At 41.4% G+C, this 21,753-nt stretch overlaps 1 protein-coding gene across 5 annotated transcripts in view; it reads right to left on the reverse strand.

Annotated features, from left to right (window-relative positions):
- Positions 1–1,233: 1,233 nt before the first annotated feature.
- xpo1b (exportin 1 (CRM1 homolog, yeast) b) overlaps positions 1,234–21,753 on the reverse strand; it is a 26,020-nt gene continuing 5,500 nt past the window's right edge. For 2 of the 5 annotated variants that reach the window (XM_034897424.1, XM_034897425.1), the window contains exons 3-25: positions 20,971–21,043; positions 20,117–20,165; positions 19,637–19,698; positions 18,223–18,267; positions 15,121–15,302; positions 14,080–14,128; positions 13,850–13,969; positions 13,541–13,669; positions 13,291–13,449; positions 12,925–13,122; positions 12,310–12,448; positions 10,062–10,243; positions 9,585–9,741; positions 9,319–9,482; positions 9,021–9,155; positions 8,710–8,900; positions 6,498–6,606; positions 5,788–5,982; positions 4,404–4,572; positions 3,969–4,103; positions 3,697–3,853; positions 3,512–3,608; positions 1,234–2,660 (exon numbers count right to left, since the gene is read on the reverse strand). In XM_034897424.1, the coding sequence (XP_034753315.1) occupies positions 2,514–2,660; positions 3,512–3,608; positions 3,697–3,853; positions 3,969–4,103; positions 4,404–4,572; positions 5,788–5,982; positions 6,498–6,606; positions 8,710–8,900; positions 9,021–9,155; positions 9,319–9,482; positions 9,585–9,741; positions 10,062–10,243; positions 12,310–12,448; positions 12,925–13,122; positions 13,291–13,449; positions 13,541–13,669; positions 13,850–13,969; positions 14,080–14,128; positions 15,121–15,302; positions 18,223–18,267; positions 19,637–19,698; positions 20,117–20,165; positions 20,971–21,039 (3,039 nt within the window). In that variant the 5' untranslated portion in view covers positions 21,040–21,043 and the 3' untranslated portion in view covers positions 1,234–2,513. The remainder of the gene's footprint in view (positions 2,661–3,511; positions 3,609–3,696; positions 3,854–3,968; positions 4,104–4,403; positions 4,573–5,787; positions 5,983–6,497; positions 6,607–8,709; positions 8,901–9,020; positions 9,156–9,318; positions 9,483–9,584; positions 9,742–10,061; positions 10,244–12,309; positions 12,449–12,924; positions 13,123–13,290; positions 13,450–13,540; positions 13,670–13,849; positions 13,970–14,079; positions 14,129–15,120; positions 15,303–18,222; positions 18,268–19,636; positions 19,699–20,116; positions 20,166–20,970; positions 21,044–21,753) is intronic. The other 3 variants (XM_034897422.1, XM_034897426.1, XM_034897423.1) reach the window with 2 other exon arrangements.

Consider the following 21,753-nt stretch of genomic DNA (forward strand, 5'->3'; position numbering starts at 1 on the left):
GACCAGTGGGTGTGCTAACCTGGCACTTCCGGTCTAATGTACCCGCGGGGGTATTAATAGCCCTGCCTGCAGACAGCGTGGACACGGAGCAGGGCATCAGGAAGTGGAGAGCGGGCATTTCTTTGGATAGGTGGGCGGGGGGGCTACCCCAGCTGTTGCCTCTTCTCCTCGATAGCGGATGCCAAGAATGGCTGAAGATCTTTGGATCTGGGTCAGGGAGGAGGAAGGGGAGGAGGGGGGGGGGGTCCTGTTACAGCCGGACTGAATTATGGTCCCAGAGAGATATGAAAGCATCAAAGCATCACATGAACTAGTAATTACCAGAAGAGATGCTGACTTCACAAAAATGAAAGTGTATCACTGATATGAGCAAAAGCCTTCCTTTACAGGAACATGCCGCCGTAACACCAGAGTGGCCACTGTTCAAGGTTTTGAAATAAAATCCCATGACCCACAGCTGACACACTCGACCCCCAATAAAGTGAAGTACAGTACGCAGTTGATGCAGAATTCTAAGTCTCATAGTGAGAATGCATGCATCAGAGCTGACAGGTTTCATTAACTTCCAGCGGCAGAGCGTCATCGCAACCTTTAATGTAATACCAGCATGTTAACAGGGATTAGTGGCAGGGTCCGGTTACCCAGCACCAACCTTGGCCCAAGAGGTTTGAGCGGAAATGGCCAAATGCCACAGGAATACTGCATGTATGACAGGTGGCATCCATCAGCATCATCATCCTCATCCTCTACCATTCCTTTTAGGATTTATGTGGGAGTGAGAAAGAGAAGTGGGTCACAGCCATCCAGGTGTAAGACTAGATCAACATTTGTCCCTGTACTGGGAGCAGGACTGCACTGTACATGGGGGGGGGTTCATTAACCCCGGACTAGTCATGTTACAGATGTCTGTCAGGTAATGCTACATGCTAAAGAATACAAATATACAATGAGCTTTCACTCTCTAAAATATGAAGTGGAAGCTTACATATATACATTTACATACAGTTGTGTTCAGAATAATAGCACAGTAAAACAGTAAAGAACTAGTCTAACCTCTAAACACAAATATTAATACATATTCTTTAAATGGCATCTCCTCTTCCTCTCTCATTCACGGTGGAGCTCAAACATCCAAGTAGCATAATGTGGGGCTTCAACGTTGTAAGTATTAAAAATAACATCAATTCTTGTAAAATGGGTCTCTGTTGTGGATTGAAGAAATCGGAGCAAAGGCAGAGTTATAAAATTCTCAACTTTAATCAGTTCAAAAAGTTCACAACAAATGTAACTCCTTTAGAAGGGAAATTTGTCATTAGAGATTGGGTAATTATTTGGATTTATACATTCTTTACCTAATTAAACTCGTGGCAATTCATTTGCTCTCTGGACAAAAAGCCTTTTGTTTCATTTGGACAGAACTCAAACAGGTACAACTCAAAAATACTAAAATTAAATGTAAACCCAGTTTTATTTTGCATTTTGCTCTAAAGTCATTGTCTTGAAACACTACTGCGTGGTAAACGATCTAAATTAGTACAATTCAAAATCTCCAAAGCCATCTGAGTTAAACAGGAGTTGTTATAAAGATGCAACCAACTAAGAACCCATAAATACCTCCGCCACTTAAAACATCCCATTAATGAAGGCTCACAAATGAGCAACAATCCTCTTAGAGGAAAACAAAACGCTGATGTCGACTAGGCGACAGCACACACGCGCACACACACCCACAACAAAAAGAAACAATAGAATAAAAAGGAAAAAAAATGTTCCCATGGTATTAAAGATGCTATACATTTGGGATGATATGCACATATTCGGTTTTGCTTTCCCTAAAAAACTCCTGTCGGCAGCAGCCATGCGCTTTTTTTAATTTTAAGGTGAAGCAGAACTCACGAGCAACCGATGTGGATACCTGAAGCGGCATCTCTCGGCCTTCATTCATTATCCGTTAGATTCACATTCTCCCACAATGCCGTGGGGCACCAAACAAGCGGTGCGTGTGCCACTTCCTGTCTGTCACACCACAGGTACAGAAGCCTCTACGCGGACTTGACACATATGCCAGTTTTCACAAAAACCCTGCTCAGACTGTATATATATAATATATTTATATATAAACAATTATATGGAAAGAGGGAGGATCTGTGAAAAAGAGAACATGGGAGGTGGAGGGAACAGAACAAAAACAAGATGGTTAAGTTTTCTAATCGTTACAACCTCATCATGCAGGTCTTGGGATGGACCAGAGACCAAGGAAACATAAGCTTAGATTAACAGTTCTGGAAAGACATCACACAAAAAGTCTCCATAGAAAACGCAGATTATGTAAAAAGGGCCACAGGGTGACGCGGTAATCATTTACATATTATTGGCATTGTTTTGGTCAACAAACATCCAACGGGACGGCCCGCTCTGCAGAAGGTGAGCGGCCTCCCGCCACGCTCAAGTGCCTCTCTTGGGTTTTGTTTGTTTGCCGTTGGGAGTACTGTACAGGTCGGGGGAGCTGGTCCTCAGTCACACATCTCCTCAGGGATCTCGTGGGGGTTTAGGATGCCCGGGACTGACATCTGGATCTTGTGTTTCTCCTCCTGGGCCTGACGGAGCGACGCCTCCCTCTCCTCCAGGAACAGGTCTGTGGTGTCCTCACCTGCAAACTCCTGGAACAGAGAGCAGAGGGCAGGGCAACGCGGTGGTTAGAGCTTCAAAGAGCCACAGTCCAACTCCATCCATGCATTTTCTACATCCAGGGATCCTTGCCTGGGATCCCGACTGAAGCTCAAACTAAAGATTATTTTCATTATTACTTCATTTTACAATTTTCAGACTAGTCTCTTTTAGTCTGAACAAAGTAAGAGCTGTAAACTTCCCAGAGCTCTAAGTGACATCGACCTGACCAAATCTATTAAAATCTATTGAATTTACGATTTAACCTGAGAAAAAAGCAACAAGCTGTAAATGTATAAATTAACTGATTAGCTAATAATTTCATTTGTTGATCCAAACATCTCAAACGCTCCGTTGTTTTACCAATTTCAAGATTAGAGTCTGGAAAATAACGGTAATAATAATTCATTGTGTCTAACAGCTGAAAAGTGGAGCATCAGACTAGCGTACAGGGCTGAGGGCGCACATGCCTGCCACTGTCGTTCATCGTTTTATTCCAACAATAGGCTGGCACAGCCGCCACAGTCCTTCCTTATACTTAGCAGAACAACCAACCATGCAGGGGAATGATATTTGTGGAAACAGCAGCTAAGCAGCTAACTATGTGCTCCCTGATAACCTCTGGGAGACGAGACAAACAAACAGCAAAGCTGGAGGTATGCAGAGCTTTGTTCAGTTTAGCTTAGCAGCAAACAAATACACATGGAAAGACAATTCAATTAGGTTACATTCAATTCATAATGTAAATAGTGTTTGTGGGCTGTGTTTCTGCTGCACAATGGCTGAAAACAAACCCCCAGCAAGGTCCTGTTGTTCCATGACTGGTGCACACTGACAAACTCACCTTTATCTGGACGAGGAAGTCTCTGAGGTGCTCCTTGAACGCAGGAATATCCTGGTTTAAGCTGAACAAGCCGGTCACAAACACCTTCACCTGGGCACTAACGCAAACAAAGACCACGGTGTTAGATGTGTTGTTTGACCGCGGCAGAGACGGCGTGCGAGTCTGTGATTGCGTTGCGTACTCACTCTTGTAGGTGAGGGAAGGCAGTCTTGAGCAGGTTGGCCACGTATTCCTGGATGAAACCCTGGTTGTTAGGGCTGGCGGGGTTTAGCACGGTAGTGATCTTCCCCTCCTCCACCAGGTTGAACATGTAGGCCAGGATGGACGCATGCATCGTCAGGCCTGCAGAAAAACACACCAACACACTACTAAAGAAAACTAAAGAAACGTATCGTCACTAAAAGATGTTGATGCTGGAGCGCTCAGGTGTCCCCACAGCTCCCGTGGGTCAGCTCACCAGCAGTGTGTGACGTGTCAGTGACCACGGAGAAGATGTGTTGTAGGATATCACAGAAATACGTCTGGTAGAAACTCTGAGCGGCGGCTTCCTCCTGGGCCACGTTCTGCAGCAGCGTGTACAGAATCTGCAGACCTGGAGGAGCGCAAACACAAGTACAACTTCAGCTTCCTACACATGCAAATTCCTTCTTCGCAAAAGGAACATTATACCTGTACGTTACAGCGAGGCGAGGAAGCATGATCTGACAGGTAAATATCAGCGAGTGCTTGTGAACGGCGCTGCAACGGTTTATCACTAGAGATACACCCAGATCGTTTGACATACGCTCATGCTCAAGGCATTGTTGCTTAATATGAACATTAATCATTGTAGTAAAATGTGTGTGTGTGTGTGTGTGTGTGTGTGTGTGTGTGTGTGTGTCAGAAGCCTTACCTGTATCTGCCACGTTCCTCATGGTGTGTTTGAAGGCCCAGATGATGGAGTCCAGCACCAGTTTGAACTGGGCAGGGGGGATGGCGAGGAATGCAGGGAAGCAGTGGGAGTTCACAGCTTGGAGCAGGTAGAAGAAGTGGGTCCTGTGCTCTGGAAACTCCTCAAAGTTCTAGCGGAAATTAAAAAAAATTAAATAAGTTCACTGCAGACAAAGTGCAGATCTACAACCCGAGACAATGCAGACAACGGTTATAACAATGTTCAACATTAGTGTTATTTTTGTGCTTCAACTGTCAACTTTACTTTAAGACTACAACATGTGTAGGCATGAACTATATTTAAAACAATGGGGAATTGGGTTATATATTTACAGGATATACATGGCTGTAACACGTAGCCGGTTACATGTCATTTAAAGACCCTGTGCTGTATCATGTTAACCCACTCATTTTGGATTGGTATCTTAAATACATTTTATCTTGATTTTCTTCTGACAACAGGTGTTTTCCGCCTGCTGCGCTGTGGCCGTGCGTGTGTGCGTGTGTGTGTGTGTGTGTGTGTGTGTGTGCGCGTGTGTGTGTGTAATGGCCGGCCGGCTCGTTGAGTTTAACTCAAAACAGACCCTTAACCACAGATTCCCGTTGATCTTATGATGGACATGTGTTGTGATATTTAACCAAATGAAGCCTCTTAGTTAGAGGAGCGGTCTGAGAGACGTCCAGCCCACAGCGGGGTCTCTGAGCACGACTGGCCCAGTGATGAGCTAGCGGGCCCGGCAGGCGCCAGCTGGCTGTCGCGGCACTTTATGGAGCTCTCAACTCCGAAAACTTTAAAGCAAAATGTCAATTCGGCAATGATTTTCACAATACTGCCTATATGCGGAATTTAAACAGTTCTCATAACGGAATTTAGTGATGCATAAGATGGCGAAAATCGTAAAATTGTTGGTTGTTGGTCTGTGTGTAACGGAAATCCGACTCTTGTTGACTTAGGTTCCTATGGGGGAGAAGGGACCAGCACAAAGACCCTGCTTACAGGAGCTGAAGGGTTACAGGACGTGCGTTCAGAGGAACTTAATAATCCCCAAATTCAGTCAGAAACCGAGAAGAAAAAAGGGTTCTAGGAATGTTTTGTTCTAGGAACTTCAAAAACCCGTCCGGTCGGGAAGCAGCGAACGGCCCATCACCCCAGAGTGGACATTATCAGTCCAATACAACGCTCTATTAAACAGACTGCTGTGAACGCCACATGATCCAGATCACTGTCAGTATCACATGGTTAAAAAAACTTCCAAATAGCAATAGCCGCTGATCATCCAGTAAACAATCATTATCCCACTTATGATTGGACTACAAGCTGTGTCCAGCTGCTCATGGTGCCTTACCTTGTTGATCATGTTCAGGGTGCACTCAAAGACGGCATCAAAAATCTGGGGGATCTCGCTGGTGATGTGTCCCCCCAGTTTGTTGACGATGGTTGCCATGGTGCTGAGTACCTCGGGCTCACGGGCAGCGGGGACATTGCGTTGATAGTCGATGAGGACGGCGTCCAGCAGCGGGGGAACAAAGTTCTCCCCAACCTGGAAAACAACAGCAGGGACCAGTAAGGAGGACAATCATAAAACAGGACCATCCGCCTATAAAGACAGGTGCTGCAAAGACCTTTCCCTAGACTTCTTAATGGCTCAAAAGGTGCAGCTATAATTTTTGCCTATTTTGTCTATAAACTCTGACACACTTTGAATATCAATTGTGATGCATATAAAAACACAGCTGAGGGCACAAACGTCCAAGTCTGCTACAAGGAAATGAAATCTTTGTTTGATCTAAAAATACAAACTGAATTAGTTCTACTTCTTTTCTACTGTCAACCGTTTCATTGATTGTCACAGAGTGAAATATTTCCTGAGGACACACGAGTTAAAATATATCACTGCTGTCACTTTTTTTTCTTCTTTTTTTCATAAAAGGTATTTTGTTATATGCCATTATAATTTATTTTGTGGAATGTTCAGATTCTTCAGATATGTTAGGTCTTCCTCTCCCGGCAGTGATGTGCCTTTACTTTTCAGAGGATCTCGTCGGGATTTCTCACCATCTGCGGGTCGTTGGATCGGCTGACCCAGCCTGAGATCAGTTTCAGTGTCTCTCGTTTCACTGTTCTCATACTCCGGATCAAGGGCTGTTTGGTCACCATCTCACCTGCAACACAAAGAGAAGGCACGTACTATGGGCACTACACAGAGAACGTCCTCCCGCCAAGTCTAATAATATATTGTTATTTTATGAGGATGTGAGTAACTTCTGCACAGGGCACAAAGAAGGGGTCTTGGAGTACTACAAGGCGTTTGAAGACCTGTGCATCAGATAAATGAGACTGGTTGAGCAGTGAAGGATCACGTTTGCGTGTCACGGGTTCCTCTTGTTTGCCGTTTGTTAGTTTGGGAAATGCTAAATTACTCTCAAGAACACTTTAAGACTCTGGTCAGGCACTGGGACGAAAGATACCAAGGTGTTGTAGTTTCTCTGGCTGTACCACAGACTGGATAATAACATTAGAGGACAGAGCACGTGTGAAGTCCCCCGTTGGTTTTGTGGAGATCTGCTGAGTCGTCGAGTTTGCCGTTACTAGAGCAACCATCCCGGTTGATGTGACGATTTTAGACAAGAGGGAGGAGCCCTTACACTCCAAGTTACACCCCCTGCTTTATCGCCGATTTTAAAGTCAACGAGACCATTATTCCAAAAAATCATTCCGTGTTGCAGAAGACTTAAAACTAGAGATTGAGACCATAAACACATTATGAAAATGTTTACAGAGGTAATAAATCAAGTGAGAAGTAGCTCATTTTCTCAGAGACTTCTACAGAAACAGACCTTCTTTCTCAACCGGACGGGTCTCCCCCTGCTGGACTTCAGATAGAATGCAGGTTTAAGGAACTTGCACATTTGCCGCACTTCACCAAACCAGATGCTTTGTCCATTAATATTGTACAGTCTATGGGTTGTACTAACGGTAGATGCTGATTTTGAGGTCTCTGACGGTTTTTGAAGGCCCGTATGAACACATATCTGCATTGGCTCAGCGCCCGAGCGCAACATGTGAACCGTTGAAAAGAACGCAAGAGTGTTGCCTCACACACACACATATCTGGAGTTGTCGGGCACTTTGCCAGGGAGCTACAGCCAATAAGAGTTCAAGTCACAGACTAAGGGGAAACCAGGGGGAGGGGTTGTTTGTACTTTACTTCACATTCGCAACACAGACGTTGCAACTACAGAAAACAGACACGTAAATTCCAACTGTTGAAAGATATAGTCAGGTCAGTCAGGTAGTGTGAAAACATGACAGTATGTTGTGTAGTGTGACCACTACAGTACTGCGAACTTACCACTTTGAAAATCTTTTAGCAGGAACTTAGTTTAAGCTCACCATTTCTTTCCTGCTCTGTATCAGCGGACGATGGAAGTGCCGATATCCTTGATCTGTACTGACAATACCATACCTCATACGCCACCTCTCCTCTCATTTAAGCCCAGAGACCCAAAGATGGGTCACTAAAACAGGCGCGCACAAGGAAATATAAAAAAAAGGACACAGTACTGCTGGCCTACAAACAAAATGCCACTTCTGAATGACAAAATACTAAAATTCTACAAGTGCATGAGTAAAGGCTGGAATACAACCTATCTATGGCAACTGTAGCACCAACCAAAAAAAAGCACAAAATGAAAGTTTGTGTTAGTGAGTGTAGCTTAATCTTTCATTTCCAAACTATTAACAGAAGGTAATAACACAGTATCGAAGGCATCAGTGTATTTTTCTAACCCCTCAACACACTGAGGCCAAAGAAGTCCTCCACAAGTGCAAGGCACAACACAGAAAGGCAAGCACATTAGGTCAGGCCTCAGCAGTGTTCAACTACCAACACAGGGTTTTGGGGGGTTTTTTTGTTTGTTTTTTTAAAGATTTTTAATTTTATTTTTTCCTTTATAAGATGGAGAGACAGATGTAAAAGGGGGAGAGGGATGGGGGGATGACACACATCAAAGGGTAGTTGCTGAGTGAGCTATAGGCCACCCCCAATATAAGTTTTGAGGACATTTGTGTTCATGTCCTAGAGACACAATGGCTGATTTGTATGATATGTTTAAGAGTCTATTTCTGTAAAACCTCACTGAAAAGATGGAAGGGAACAGAGGCTCCACATGTCTGCTGTAACATCCCTGCCTTAATGTGCTTGGACATCATCTTAAAGCTGTGGTAGGCATTTTGGCGTCAATGAATCTACAGACACGTAATCAGTCCCTTACCGTTTGATTGAATGGCAGCAGAGATGTTCTCGCTGAGGCACTTGTAGACATTGAGCATGTCGAGGTAAATCCGACCGAGCTGAATGACGAAGGGGTGTCCCACGGCCTTACAGGCTCTGACGTTGGTCTTCAGGATGCTACCCAGCTGTTTCACAGTCTCTGGGTCCTTTAAGATGTCCACGTTCTGAGGGTGGAGTGATGTACCCATTAACACACTGATTTTGTTTGTCTGTCTGTCATAGAACATATAGACTGGTGTATTGTATAAACTTTGTTGGTATGTGGGGGTATATTGTTCACTTACCTTTGTAGCCTGCTGGATGATGCTGTCCCACACTTGATTGGGCAGCAGCATGTACTTTTCTATCAGGTGCTCTTGAACGGCCTGATCCGTCTGGGCCCCAATCATGTAACCTACGGCCTCATAGAACGTGTGCACCTGCACACAAACAGGAAGACTTGTCAGCAAAAGCAAATTAGAGAAATTATTGTTATTAAATTTCAAGCAGAATTGGGCCGATGACTGTGTCTCTGCGTACTCTGCACCACTGTGATGCATCTGTAGACATACAGAAAACGACAATGAGCATGCATTTGCTGACCTGCTGAGGTTGGAGGTCACAGATGATGGTGTTGATGTTGTTGAGGATCTCGTCGATGAAGGGCATCACCTCTCCCACCTGCACCTGGATGAAGTGGCGCCGGCACTTCTGGGCGATCTTGATGAATGTGTCACAGGCCATGTCCTGAACACCATCATGGGTCTCTGATGAAGAAGGGGCATGGGGGATGATAAGTTGGCATAATTTCTAAATCTGATATACATAGATCCAATAAATTTACACCAATGCACCAAACCACCTCTCACCATGCATGAACTCAAAGAGTTTGTTGACCACAGTTTTGAGGAACTTCCAGTGGGCTCTGAGAAAGCGTGGATACTGGCCAACAATATACATGATGTTGGAGGCTATGATGGCCTTGTTGTCCTTTCCTCTTTTCTGCTCACACAGACCCAGCAGATCCTGAGGAAAAAAAAAAGAAGAAAAAAAGGGTTTTCAAAAATCATTCACATGACCTGGGGTCAGCAATCAGCCACAATGGCCTGAAAAACCATTCAACATGGAAGTGACGTCAATAAACACATGACCTGACCAGAAAGAATATGAGGAACTGTACTCATTTTTTAAACTGAGCAGCTTTAAATGTTTACTTGGATTTTGAATTAAAATGTTAATGCATTTTTGAAGTCAGTAATTTTACTTTTTATATCTAAACTCATATATCTTGAGCTGTTTAAAAGTAAAGTGCTACAACAATGAGCATGTTGGTCCCTTTTTTGTACCTTGATGACAGTGACCAGGAACCTCTTCTCGTCCTCCTCGTGCATAGCCCCACTGATGGATCCGATGGCCCAGCACAAGGTGTTGAGGTTCTTCCAGGACCATTCGGTGCCGTTCACCTGGTTGTGAAGCTTTTCTGTCATGATGCGTTCTGTGTCCGCATAGTCCAGGTGAGTCAAGTACACTGTAGGATGGCACAAAGTAGATTTGTGTTATCAGTATGTGTACAATGTATGGTAGAAAAAACTTGTATGAACAGACAGTAAAATTGGTTTGCCAGTGTGGAAATTGACACGGATCAATATGTCCATTAAACCCAAATTGGCCAGCAGTATGATTCTATTAGCCTCGAGTCTGCATCATCATTTTGATCAATCTATTTTAGGTAGCCAATGTTACAAGCAGCGAGTAGTAAAGAGAATTAGCATCATGGTTGGGAGGGTTACTTAAAAGAAATTCTAATTTCCTGTTAAAAAAATGTAGTTAGTAATCTAATCCATGTATAATAGTACTTAAGTAACCTAACTTGATTACTTTCAGTTAATTTTAGATGTCCTCAATACCAAATATGGGCGTGGGCAACGCACAGTGCAGTCCTCTTTTCTGCTTTGAACACAAAATAATGACTTAATTTCCACCCATTCTAACATTAGAGGCCATGCTATCGAATTGGCAATTGTTAGTTTATGGGTTCACTCGAGACCAGAGTTGTGTTTTGTGAGTCTTGTAAAGGGTTGTAATATGTGTACATGTGCACTAAATGTATCAGTAATCTGATTTAAGCCATTGTAGGCACTGTATTTTTGGTGTCGTTGGGCAAACATTTCAATAATCATCTTTCAGCATACTGTATTCCAATTGGTCTGAGAAAACAAGACTACTACACTTCCTCCTGTTTAATTATGTAATATTGTTCCTGTATTTTGTTACCCCGCAAGCCTGATAGACATCAAGCTTTCTCTACATACATCCATTTTTTACAGCTTATCTTCATGTTCACAGGGGGCTAAAGTCCATCGCAGCAGATGCACCCTGAATTGAGTTTCCAATTTAATCTAACTTGCATGTCTTTGGACAGTGGGAGAAAAATCTGATCACCTGCAGGAAACCCCTGAGACACAGGGAGAACATGCAAGCTCCACAAAGAAAGGCCCCAGTCAGCTGACAGTGCTAACCATTAAATATTTTGGCAGTGTTGTATCGCTCACAGTGTTTCTGCACGGAGGATAACTGCTGTCGCACACCGGGCTGACGCTGCTTGTGACACATGCCATGAAGACTGATTACAAAATTAAGAAAGCACGTAAGGGGTTAAGAGAAGAGATAGGCAAGAGAAAACAACAAAGTGCCCAAAGGTTGGAATCAGTTCAAATGTAATTAAAAAGAAAACTCTGCACGGTGTTTCTACTGCAAAATCAAACTAGCTTGCTGAAATGTTAGCATGACGTCAGTGCTTCAACATCTCAGCAGAAAACTTGAGTCTAACTTAATCATCCATTCCAAGAAGCGGACCCGACACAAGGTAAATCAGAGTCTTAAAGGACAATAAAACTATACCAAACACGACAACTACCAATCAACGATCTAGTAGCATCTGATAGTGTAACAGAGCTGTGTGACATTGTAATCAAATATATAAATGAAAATAGATTGAGAAGAACCAATTTAAAGCTACATTGTGTAATGTTTGTAGTTGTTCATTATTAAAATCTGTATTGCCCATCACAAAAGTTCCTTTTTCATCAATATTGGCCACCACTATAAATTTCAAGTACTCCTATTGGCATGAAATTTAACATTTACACTTTCCTCGCGTCAATGGTGAAAAAGGATTGTCTACCTTGTAAAATAAAAGTAATCACATGTGTCATGATTTCCCTGGCAGGCGCTAGAAAGTGAAATTCAGTTGGTTTTCGTTAAAAATGTCACCGCTAGCTGGGAGAAATTCTTACACAGATCAGTCTCAGGTTGAAACTTGTAGTTCTGAAAGTTAAGTTGCACAACTTAACGTAAGGTTTATGTATGTTTAATGTGTGCTTTAGTTTGAGGTTGTAATTGCATTTCAGAAAATGTTTTCTGTAAAAGAAAATGTAATAAAATGTAATACAACTTTTGAAAAGCCTGAATACAAACCAAGATGAGGCACAGTTTTCTCTCAGACCACTTGAAGTACAATATGCTGAAAGATTATTGTGGAAATGTTGCAGAGGGACGCCAAAGATAAAATGCTTTGTTTTAACTAAATCTTACCAAGGGTTTCCCTCATGTTCTTGTAGAGGTTGATGGAATCGGTGTCCTTCATAAACTCTCTGACCACCTCTCCCTGGTCATTCTCCACCACCAACACCTCCTCGGGCTTGGCCATCCGACTTACCATTAGCAGACGCACCTGTCACAAGAGATAAACACCTGTCAGTGCGTACACACAGCAAAGAACGCACACACACACACACACACACACACACACACACTAAGATAAGTGTGTCTTTTCCACACTATCTTATGGAATGTAAATTGTAAATCACCAAAGAGAAGAAAAGTCAGTTATTATTTTGCTCTACTTACTGCTTCTGATATTTGAACACTGAAACTCGCAAATCTTTTGGCAGCAGTTGAGCAGCCACCTGTTGCTTGACCAGTGCCAATGGATTCTAATAGGACTGCGAGCTAAGACTACTGAAACCCTTCTGCACCTACTCAACACTTAACTGCTGTGCAATCTTGAACTTGAAGTAAGAAATGTTTCTTTGACAATTGAACTACAACAATGTATTAATAAATCACTTTGCATCATGTAACAACGTGTATGTAAATGTCATCAAGTGGCAAAGTACACAATGCAAATCAAGTGGCTGCGTGTCGTACCTTGGAGAGTACAGGGAGATAGAGTTGTCTGCGTGGTGGCACATCAAAGTGCTGGTTGCCAGAGAGCAGGGGGGACGTGGATGTAGAGAAGGGACTTTCTCTGTAGAGCTCAGCAGCCAAGTGGTTCCAATACTCCAGACAAATCTTGAAGATCTCAGTCTCTTCCACCTCTGACACCAGCAGCATGTAGTGGAGGGCCTGTGAGATGACCAAGGGAACCATTAGGCAACGGACACAGTTACCTACACAAGACTTCTATTTGTTTACTCTGAGGTATTTTTGTCCTATTTTCTCCTGTGCAGCCTGGCTAAACAAGCCGTTACATCACAGCACTGTGTCCCTGTAACCAACATTATTCTCTCTTACCTCCATTAATGTTTCTCTAAGGTTGAGCCGTTTCTCGATGAGCTGCCCGTGCTCTTTTAGGAAAGTACAGAGGAACAGACTGAGGTTCTGGATGAAGTTCTGCTCGTCATCTTTCCCGTTAGCGTAGGCCAGACGAATGTTGGTGTTTAGAGGCAGCATCTGCACGGACATGGATCAAGAATGAAATCTCAGTTGACATCTTTAAAACAAAAAATGGGAACCTGAGCACTGTGTTCCTAGCCTAGCGCACCTGTTTGAGTTGACACATGGTCAGGGTGAAGAGTGTGACAAACTGCTCCTCATACTGGCTGACACTCACACCGGCAATCTCTGTGAGGCACTTCAGTGTCACGTTGCGAAACATGGGCACGTTCAAGAACTGAAAACAGTTTAAACAGATGTTTAGTTAAAGAGCAATCTGTGTGTGTAACTAGCAACTATTTGTAGTATGTTTAAGCTTGCTCGGCATATGCTTTCCTTCACAACTGCCAACAAATCCCTGGATAGTGACAATTCAAGTCTACTTGTTACGTGACACTGTGTGCATCTGCATACATACCTTATACACCAATGTGCTGATCAGTTTGGTTTCAAAGATGTACCCCAGAGGAATCCAGTTGAGAAAACGTAAGAGGGTCTCCAGAGTAGCGTGGACCAGTGGGGCATTCTGGGAATTTTCCTAAGGTGCAACCAATGAGATGACAAACAGCTGACGGACAAACTGGTGCGTAACTGATGAAAAATCATTGTATGCTAATTCTAAAACGAAAGAGAGGAAGATTTGCATACCATGACAAACTGGCAAAGCTGGAATATCTGTGAGAATTCATTGCACATGCTGAAATAAAAGAAGAAACATTATATCATAAACTGGAGGATTTCCACACATACCAATACTATCATTTTAGAGATCTTCACTACACTTTATTTTTGTGGCGAAAAGAATTCACGAAAATATAATTGCAATATCCCGTTGTTTATTTCAAATACATTACAGATAATAGTTCAAAATAAGGGGAGGGGAAGAGCGAGAGAGTCTAATCAACCATAACTGTACAAAAAAAGAGAAAAATAATAATTCTTTCATCTCATCCCACATAATTTGCTGCAGCTGGTGCTTTGTCTCAGCAGTACTAGCCACTGCTACACACTGGATCAGCCAGCTAGCTTTTATACAATAAATGCGCTGGATTTAAAAAATGTATACATCATTTGTGTATTGACATGTGATCAATATTTAATTTAAAAATGTTCATGGTTATTGTCAATACAGGTATCTCGCAAAACCTGTAGTAGGATCACTGTTGATGATGAATAATTTTATTTTGGCTAACATACATGACAAAAACTGAATTTCCCACGGTAGCTAACTGAAAAGAGAGTAGGCTGAAGCCAAGGCTCGTTCTGCCAATCCTATCCCGTAATCCTTATAGAATCACCCAAAAATCCAACAGAACTAAATGAAACCAAATACTTAAGTACAATCCTAGTATTGCCTTATATATTATAAATAACTTCATAACGTTAATTTGATTTTAAAGCTTTTTTGAAACTCAGAGCCATTCACATTTTAAACTCATTAAGTTCCTTCCCTAATTTAACCCCCGAAGCTGAAACACATTTTGATTTTACATTAGTTCTACTCGTTCTACTTTACCAGTTACAAGGGTAAAGAACTGTCTTAAATTTCTAATTACTCAAATATACAGATCCCACTCCACTGTAGGTTTATTTAGCAATGGCTACAAAGCAAATGTACTACTTGTTTATTACTTTCTACAGTTAACATGGTTGTGCTTTCAGAGGTTTGTGAAGATGCAGCATGCTGACCTGTCTTTTAGGTGCTTGGCTTTGACCTGGGTCATCTGGCCACTGGAGAAATCAAAGACCTCCTCGCTGAGAAGCTTGAGAATGACCATGTTGTTCTGACAAAGGCTCTCGCTGGTACGACTTGCTCCAACAATGTCACTGATGAAGGTGGGCCAGTGCTTGGGCCACTCCTGCTTGAGGATCTATAGACACAGGGGGCACAAACACATGTTGATGTTACATAGATCAACAGTGACATCACCACTGAGACGAATATGTGATGTGAAAATGAAAAATATTAAGGGGATTGATCCGTGACTCTTGCTAAAAATTACAGTCCCTCCTTCCAATGTCAAGTCAGGCATGTGTCCGTTTCTTTCTGCTTTGTAGGAGACTATCTTACTATGATTGTACAGTAGTAAAACAGAATGTAAAAGTGTTTTAATGACATCACAAATCCCACACCAACATTTTAAACACAGCCTCCAGAGTGAGGACGAGTGTGGAATCTGGAGCTCTACAATCCCTGCAGACCAAAACAATGTAGGCTCAGCTGATGCAGGCAGTGACTCATTCTCTGTGGCATTAATGCAGTCACTCATGTGGCCAGTCAGCCAATCTCTGTCTCCCTCATGCGAATATACCACACATGCACACGCAAAATTCAGAGAGTGGACACTTCTGTGGTCTGATTTCTCCAAATCAAGACCTTTTTGATAAAGTCTAAATGTCAATGACTCTGGATAGCGTCCTGTAGTGGTCTGGACTTATTTGTTGATCAGACAGCACACAGCAGTGAACAGCCTTTACAGGTCTCAACACTTTCCTGGAGTAAGGGCACAATCATCACTAACTCAACCTATTATATAATATGTTGTTTTGTGCTTGTGTTGTGTGTAATTGTTGTTGTTGTTGTATCTCTTTGCTGATTAGAAAACTGCTACATAAATAATGAAAAGATTTTATATCATAATGTTTCTATACAGACAAAAACACTGCTTCTCCTGCAGCTTTCTCTCTTCATGGCCATCCTCTTTACAATCATGAGGCCACTGCGACAATTATTAAACATTGCCTTGCCTTAAAACATTCAAGCAGAATTGGTATGCAGTTTTAATAAGGAATCATGAACTAAGCTGAACTGGGCTGCGGTAGAAAAGCAAAACAATATGGCATCCTATGTCTTTCTCTAAACACTTTTCCTTGACCTTGATGAAAATCATCATGAGGTCAAGGTAAGATGTTTAGGAGAATTCATGAGGACAAAAAAACAGACAAACGTGATGCTAGGAGAATCACAATGTGCTTACAATCAGCTAAATCATTTTTTAATATATACTTATTGACGTTGGTCTGCCGTGGTTAAACTACAACGTTCCAAGATTAACTACTAAAAGCTTAAGTTGGATACTTTGCCTTCTAAGTTTTGATGGTGTTGTTTAATGTTTAATTATAAACAGATCCGGTCCAGTGTACCCTGTGCTGATGGAGATAAGACAAACCTTTCTTAAGCATTTAGAGAATTTGACCAGCTCTCATGGTTGCCACTTAGATACTTCTGGGTCGTTTTACTCAGTTAGCAACCTTTCTGAGCAAAGCAAATTAAAAATTTGACCTCAGACAGTTTTAGAGTCAGATACGCTGATTAAGAGTGACATCTTCAGGTTTAAAAGATCACTGCAAAAGATGAGGGGAGCATTGAGGCAGCTGTAACACACACAAACACACAGTTATCCTGAAATTCTGCAAACTGCCAGCATAGTCATCCATTTTATTTGAAATGTGTAGTGTGTCACACATACATACAGACGTGCTAAACTGTTACCTTTAGAGGTAGTGTGCGCGGTGAAAAGACTAATATTTTGTACCCGTTAATCACTGGATTGCTCACTGTAGCTACAGAAAAGCCATTCATTCCTAATCCACACCAAGCAATGGAATTAAATCAAATCACTGGTTTAGAGCCTTTAGTTTACATTTTCACATCCAGTCTCATGAAAATGGGGGCTTCATTTGTTTTCTATAAATAATAATTTAGAGTTATGAAACACAACTAGGTTTTAATCAACACTTAGTAACCACCATGACAAGTTGGCCTGTGAGAAACTAACAAACCACCTTGACTCAGGGATGTCCAGCTGCAGCCACCGAGCTATAATCTGATATTTTGCAAAATCTACTTTGTAATACAAACAAGACAAATTCAAAATCAACATGCCCTAGATCTTCATTTTTTTCTTTCAGCATTAACATAAAAGAGGCGGTGTTTGCTTTACATGACCTATCACAAACATGGGCAAGTCTACCAGAGTTGAATATTTTACATAACGGCATACTATAATGCTACATAAATATGAAGAACACAATACGGTTTTACACACAAAAAGCAATACAATTGCTGTAAATGCGTAAATTACAAGATTTATCAATATCACTTCCCCATCAGTCAGGCAAAAGATCTGACCATAATTACACTTGTCCTTTCCATAACTGTCGTTGCTTTAGCTTTTTATTTCAGTTACAGCCCTGGCAGTGGGAAGTGATTGTGAGAGCAAATAAAAAATATAGAAATCTAATTCAACTGAAGTGCTCATTGGCAACACACGGCTCAAGAAGCCGACAAAAACACCTAATTCCAGGTTAAGTGTTCAGCACAAGTTACCAAGGTGAATTAACCCGGTAACAAGTGATCTACCGTTGTGATATACACAAAACCCTGGGTTGAACCAGAAGTTACTCGTTAACGCCAAATCTTGCTTGGTAGTACAGGCCTCAGATATGGTTTTGAATATTATATTCTTCTACGATGTATATTTCTTGTAGCGTTTCATTGCGTGCTTTATTACTCGCCAGTGGCTTTCATTCGCTTTAGGCAATGAGTGAGATGCGAGTAGCTAGCAAGAACGGAGTTTCCTGCTCCTGTGTATTTGCTTGCTGTCAATGTGGAGAACTTCATTTTAACTGTTTTCTGTCACTTTTTTGTGGATCTCAAAAATTCAAAAAACATTACAGTGTTTTAACAGAGTACAATTAGGTGTGTCTAACAGCCGGAGTACCCACAGTGATGGATTACAATGATACTGATTAATTTAACAACCCTTTGCATTAGTATTGAAGGCTTACCTGAACAAGGATCATGTTCAGCTTTCCAATGTACACCTTTTCCTTCTAAAAAAAACAACAACAAAAAAGCACAAATAAAGAAAGGAATGTGAGTCATATCATCTCAGCATTAAACATTAAATTTGGAATTGCTATCATGTAATCTAAAAAAAATGAAGAGTTAGAGGTCACTAATCAAGTTGAAGTGAGAAAGAGAGGTAAACATGATTAAATGTTAATTATTCCATTTTGACGTTTCATGTTTCAGAAGAATCAAAGTAGATTCCTAATGTCTTGTCTTTAGGGAGTATAAACGTGTGTGTTTGTAAAAGACACCTTAAGACTGGTTAATTCAATTTCAAAATAAAATGAACTGAATGTATCCTGAAAGTATTAACTACAGAAAAGTGAGCGATGAAGTCATACTAATATAATCCCATCTGTTACACTGCAGCAAATCATGCATGAGTGCCGTTTGGGATAACAGATCATTTCTAGAATGCGGGTACGGTACCTAAATGTTAAACCTCAGTTCAAATCCAATTACTGCTCAAACAGTCTGGTCACCTTGGTCGATTCAATAACCTTTGACTCGTCTGTCCAATTAGGGATGCTTTCCAACATCAAGTGAGTAAGTTATTAAATACTAAAAGCTGAGTAGTGGCATAAGTTATATAGACAGTGCAACAGCTCTCCACTTTGGTCTTTTTCTACCCAACCTTCACCAGACCTGATCCTTATCCTCAGCTAAGCTCTAGTGTCCGCTGTCTCGCTCATATCTGGTTTAACTACCAGTTTAGTTTTCATCCACAGTTACGCTAATATTATTATTATGTACTAAGGGGAACATTTAGATTCAATTTTTAAGGTGTAACTTTGGTAAAGATGGGCAAAGTAATGTTCTGAAAGGTGCTGGTGAAGATCTCAGAGATAGAATAAAAAGTAGCTGTTGGTTATCCGTAGGTTAAAACTTAACAACTGGTTCTGGTTCTTTTAGTGGTCAAATTGGCGGAAAACACTTTTAAAAGCAGCTGAAGTCCCCATGTTTGGTCTGGATGACACAGCACTATGGTTACCAACATTACTCATGGCCGTCCTGGGACTGGCTAATCTGATGTAAAACAACAACAGAAAGGAGTAAGATTCACTCAGATTTGTAAACACGGCTGTCAGTGCCAAATGCCAACAGAATGAGCATAGCCTTGGCAGTGAGACGTAAAACGGCAGACTTAGACGGTGCAATCCTTTTGAAAAAGTATATATTTTATGTTGATTTAACTTTGCAACAGAGCTTAATTCATTTTCATGTCAGCAGAATATTTTTTGTTATATGCAGCTCAGTTGTTTCTTCTCAGTTTGGTCAACTTCCATGGTATTAATTACAAGTCCTACAATTACAATAAAAAACATATATATAAAATTCAGGCTTACTCACCTCCACATTTGATGCGTCTGATGAAGTCTTGATAATGAGACCAACAACATACTTTTTTATACCTGGCAAAAACACAAAGATATCACAAAGACAGCGTGAGCATGCACCAATGCCATGTGGAAAGCGAAACACATCGGGACAACACGAGTGGCCGTCTGCCGGCTCATAACTAGCTGAATGTTACCAACCATAACCCTGACCCCCATCTACATACTCGATAAACACATGGAAGGGGGCTGCACCTGCCACTGAACTTCTAGAGGGCAAATGTTTTGGTCAGTTCAGTGGAAGTTACATTTCCCCAGGTGATTTATAGACAGTCAAGATTGTCAATGTGAACAGAGCATCTTCAAAAATGTGTTTTCAGCTCCCTCTCATTTGTTACTAGACTGTATCTGTAGTCTGAAAATGATGTGCTGCCGTGTGGTGAGCGGAGCCGAAAACAAGGCAATACTCTGACACAAGGGGGAGAAGACATACTTGCCGGTCGCCCTGCACTGGGTTTGCCACTTGAACAAAATTCAGGCATCTACGGTCAGAAGCAGGGAAGTCTTAGGTCAATGGAAAAAATATATTTTTTAGGAAAAATAGAAAAAAAATTGAGGGAGGCAGAATCAACTGATTTGCACATGAATTAACTTATTTTCATTATAAATTGCTTTTTGCTTCAACCAAAATCTTTTGAGACAATTTTCCTCCCACCCCGCTTTCTTATTCTTCACATTTATTAAGCAGTAGGTTGTAACAAAGTAAAATAAATTTGGTTTTAAAACTAAGAAAACAGGGGAATGTTGAGATAATGTAGCTAATTTAGAAAACAAGTAGGATTGGCATTTAGGCAACATTTGTATTGCTACGTTTTGGTTTTTTTGGCGGGGATTATTCCATGCCAATAACCTGTCCATGGTCCATCTAGGTACCAAAAGATGAATGGATTGAGAGAATCACTGGCAATGTACAAAAACATGTCATTAGAGTAATTTGAAAAATACAGTCACATAAAATTCTAAACATGGGGCGCTTCAACATTTTACATGAGCAAGCACCGTATTAACTGTAAGTAAAGTTACTCTATTTCTTAAAGATGCCCCTTCATAAAGCTTCAGTGCTAGGGTGTTTTGGTTGTTTCCTTTCTAAGGGAAGTGCTACAGGGCAGAATCCAACCTGGCTTGCCTTGCAGCAGCCAGTGCAAGCCAGTCGAGCAGAAAACAAGCCAGCATGCTTAGTGGGGGAACACTCCTCAACTTGGCAACCGCACGTCACAACATTTAACAAGGCACTAACATTGACAGAATAACACATGTTGTGATTTTTAGCACAAATTCAACTTTTACCTTCACACTGATTCCTGGGAAGAATCTTCCATCTTGTTTTGATAACCGTTTCCAGAATCTGAAGAGCATAGTACTGTAACATGCAAGGGGGGAGAAGCATTAGGCTAAAGCTATCATAACACTCAACAAGCATTGTATAATTTTAATACTAACCAAAAACAGTATGAAGTGAACCAGTCTGTAATAACTTGCATTCTAAATTAAATTGGACCGAACCTTCATCTTTCATGCAGATTTTGTAGTATGCAGAAAATTCACTTGTAGTTTTTTTTTTTATCTCTACAAGCAGCATTAAGCTGGAACACTGCAGAAGTCCTGCTGTTTCTCCCAGCATCACACCAGACAGCAAAAGACAGCAGAAAATACAACAATCCATTAACCAGCTTTGGCTATCCAAGGGTGAGTGTAATGGTCTAGAAGACATAACAAGGTCTATTTAAAATGTTCTTTTACCGAGGCTACAGACACTATGTAGGGTTGGGTATTGAGAATTCTTTTTTTTTTTTTTTTTTTTTAAGTGATCTTGTCAAGGTGGTGCTGTGGTCAGTTAAATATGTACAAGTGCAAATTCTTTGTAGATCAGTTTGTAATATAAATTTCTTCTTCCTAAAGATCAGTGCAACGAAAAAAACAAAACTAATTGCAGCTTTCAGGAGCACTAACATTCCCCCACATAATAGTGTCAACCACAGTCTGACAAGCTTTCAGAACCATTGATCGATTACTCAACTGGACCTTCTGGGTGGTATTTTATACTCTCAGGGGCGTCAGACTGGGGGAGGG

The sequence above is a fragment of the Etheostoma cragini genome, chromosome 17, assembly GCF_013103735.1.
Source record: "Etheostoma cragini isolate CJK2018 chromosome 17, CSU_Ecrag_1.0, whole genome shotgun sequence".
In the NCBI taxonomy this organism is placed as follows: Eukaryota; Metazoa; Chordata; class Actinopteri; order Perciformes; family Percidae; genus Etheostoma; species Etheostoma cragini.